The 3,241-nt window shown below is 18.4% G+C and overlaps 2 protein-coding genes across 2 annotated transcripts, besides 8 other annotated features; both read left to right on the top strand. All coding sequences in view use genetic code 6, as the record gives it.

Annotated features, from left to right (window-relative positions):
* Nucleotides 1-557: 557 nt before the first annotated feature.
* Nucleotides 558-609: a microsatellite.
* Nucleotides 559-627: a microsatellite.
* A 29-nt stretch (nt 628-656) lies between these two features.
* Nucleotides 657-1,612, top strand: IMG5_043190 (zip zinc transporter family protein, putative; the record flags this gene model as incomplete). The annotated part of the gene is made up of 2 exons (XM_004037654.1): nt 657-806; nt 1,014-1,612. Coding segments are annotated over 2 exons (749 nt in total), but the record flags the coding sequence as incomplete, so codon positions are not given.
* Nucleotides 766-808: a microsatellite.
* A 117-nt stretch (nt 1,613-1,729) lies between the features above and the next one.
* Nucleotides 1,730-1,818: a microsatellite.
* Nucleotides 1,738-1,812: a microsatellite.
* Nucleotides 1,766-1,812: a microsatellite.
* A 185-nt stretch (nt 1,819-2,003) lies between the features above and the next one.
* Nucleotides 2,004-2,909, top strand: IMG5_043180 (hypothetical protein; the record flags this gene model as incomplete). Its single annotated transcript, XM_004037653.1, has 2 exons — nt 2,004-2,507; nt 2,560-2,909. Exons 1-2 carry the CDS (start codon nt 2,300-2,302, stop codon nt 2,907-2,909), a joined length of 558 nt encoding a protein of 185 aa, XP_004037701.1. The 5' UTR covers nt 2,004-2,299.
* Nucleotides 2,509-2,549: a microsatellite.
* A 235-nt stretch (nt 2,910-3,144) lies between the features above and the next one.
* Nucleotides 3,145-3,199: a microsatellite.
* Nucleotides 3,200-3,241: the final 42 nt, after the last annotated feature.

Raw genomic sequence — 3,241 nt, 5'->3', positions numbered from 1 at the left:
ATTTTCATATATATAGATATATATATATTTACAAACAAAATTAGTTTATTTATTTTTTATTTAAAAAATATAAAATATTTTTATATATTTTCTTAAATTTTATTTCTAAAATATTTTATATAATTTTATATGATATCAATTTTATCTCTAAATTCTTAAATTTAATTTTGTTTTCTAAAATTTTTTTATAAATAACTAAGATATTTATACATTTTTGTCAAATTTAAATAAAAAATTGATATTTTTAATATTTAAATCTAAATATATTAAATTGTATCTTGAAATAAAAATAAATAATATGGAAGCTACGATTATAAAACTAATAACATTTTTTGTAATGTTTATTATTATAATAATAACTGGTAACATACCTTTACGCATAAAATCATTTAAAGAGAATCCTCGAATAATGTCCTTATCATCTGCTTTTGCCGGAGGTTTATTTTTATCAATAGGAATATTACATATATTACCTGAATCATAAGAATATTTTGATAATTATTACATTGATAAATTACCATTACCAGATTTAGCAATTTAATAAAAAAATTTGAATGAATAATAAAATGAAGAAAATTAAGACTAATAATAAAATGAAGAAAACTAAGATTTAAATTAAAATAAAGACCAAAATTAAGAATTACATGAACGTGAAGAATAACATGAACATATTGATGTAAAACACAATAATTTCCCATGGTCATTTTTTATATCAATTATAAGCTTTTCATTAATTCTTTTTATAGATAAGGTTATTACAGGAGGTCATTCACATGGTGATCATACACATGGTGATCATTCACATGGTAACCATTAACATGATAAAAATTAATATTTAAATAATGATTGTAATTAGGAATAATAAAATTTCTAAAATACTGAATAGAAATTTATTAATAATCCTGAATAATTTGTTAAATAGAAAGAAAATATAATAAAAGATAAAGAAATAAATATTAATGAAACTAAAATAATATAATAATAATAAATCTTTTCTTATAAATTTAATATAGGATAAAATATAGAATGCTAAAATAAGTAATAAAGTAATGCTATTTGTTAAAATGAAGACTAGGATAGACATATAAGATTGAGTTTATCAAAATAAAAAAAATAAGTTGATAAAATAAATAAAGAAATTGAAAAAACAGATAATTCGAAAAACTTAAAACCTTATATACTATAAGTAGCTTTTGGTATACATGCAACATTAGAAGGATTGGTTATTGGACTAGAAAATGATTGGATAAAATGTTTGATATTTGCAGCAGCAGTATTATGTCACAAATGGGCAGAAGGAATTACAGTAGGACTTTTATTTAAAAAAGCTAATATTAATTTGAAAGTAGCTACAATAATGATTTTTATTTAAGCTATTATGAATCCTATAGGAGTAGGAATTGGATGGAGTTTAAGTAATTCAGGAAGCTTAGTTATAGGTATTTTTATGAGTATAAGTGCAGGAACATTTATTTATATAGCAACTTTGGAAGTTTTAGTAGAGGAATTTAGTGATAAAAGATTTAGGTTTGAAAAATTTATATTTTTTTTAATAGCGGTAGGGTTTATAAGTGGATTATGGTTTTTAGAATAGAAAATAGGATATGAATGATCATATTATTATTGAAATTAAAATTTTTGTATAATATTATATAATTTTATTATTTTTAAAAATAAAATAAAATATATAGTTAACATAAATTTTATATAATAAATTTAATTAATTAATTATATAATAATATATATAAATTTCTAAAAAATAATAATATATATAAATATATACATATATATATATATATATATTAAATATATTAATATTATTTTTTATATATTTTCTATTTAGCATTTTTTATAGAAAAAAAAATCATAAAAAGAAAAAATATATTAAATATAATAATTTACACTTAATTTTTTTTTTAAAATAAAAATAAAAACATTCAAAAAATTTTATGCTCACTTAAGAATAATTCGACTAAAGATACTAAAAACACAACATATTAGGATAGGGAACATATGGTGTTGTATATAAAGCCTTAGATATATCAACTAATGAATTTGTGGCTATAAAACAAATAAGAATGGATCCATCTGAAGACGAAGGAATACCTGCCACAACTTTAAGAGAAATTGCAATGTTAAAAAAACTAAATCATTAAAATATTGTAAAATTGAGAGATGTTCATATTTTTTTAGATGAACCAAAAATATATTTGATTTTTGATTATTATAAAAGAGATTTACGTACTTATTTAAAAGAAATGCCTGATCCAGAGACTAAAAACATATAGTTTTTTAAAAAATGTTTAAATAAATACTAGATGCAGTTGATTATTGTCACTCAAATGGGGTACTTCATAGAGATTTAAAGCCTTAAAATATACTTGTTAGTGATAATGATGAAATTAAAATTGCTGATTTTGGTTTAGCTAGGGCTTTTAATTATCCAATGAAAGAATTAACTAAGGATATAGTAACTTTATGGTATCGTTCTGCCGATTTATTATTAGGTTTTTATTAATATTTTTTTTTTTTTTAATAATATATTTTTTATTATATAAGGTGAAAAAAAATATGATCTTTCTATAGATATGTGGTCTGTAGGATGTATTTTGGCTGAATTTATTACTAAAATACCAATTTTTATGGGAGATTCTTAAATTGATTAGCTTTTTAAGATATTTAAGGTTACAGGAACACCGAATTAGTAAATATGGCCTGAAGTTGTAAAATATGAAGATTTCAAAACAAGTTTCCCAAGATTTTAGGCAGATAATATATTTAGAAATTAACCAAAATTTCAGATTATAGGAGAATATGGAATTTAACTTTTAGAATCATTACTTACTATAGTTCCTTACAAAAGACTTAATGCTTACGAAGCATTAAATACACCTTTTTTTAAAATTTGATAATTTATATTTACTTTGATAAACTTAAAAAAACACTATTATTATTTATTTAATGAAATAATAAAACTTTTAATATATATTATATTTTAAAAATATTTTAAATAAAATTAAAAAAATTTAAATCATAAATAAAAGGATTAAATACATTTTTATAATAAAATATTAAAAAATAAATATTCGCTAAATAAAAAAAAATAAATTATATATGTAAAATATATAAAAATAACTATTTTATTATATATATTAATATATATAATATATATATATATTTATATATATAAATATAATATTAAAATAATTTTAATTATATATTAATATATTTTTTTTATTAT

The sequence above is a fragment of the Ichthyophthirius multifiliis genome (assembly GCF_000220395.1).
Source record: "Ichthyophthirius multifiliis unplaced genomic scaffold scaff_1120509249938, whole genome shotgun sequence".
Lineage (NCBI taxonomy): Eukaryota > Ciliophora > Oligohymenophorea > Hymenostomatida > Ichthyophthirius > Ichthyophthirius multifiliis.
This window is presented reverse-complemented; position numbering and strand designations above follow the sequence as displayed.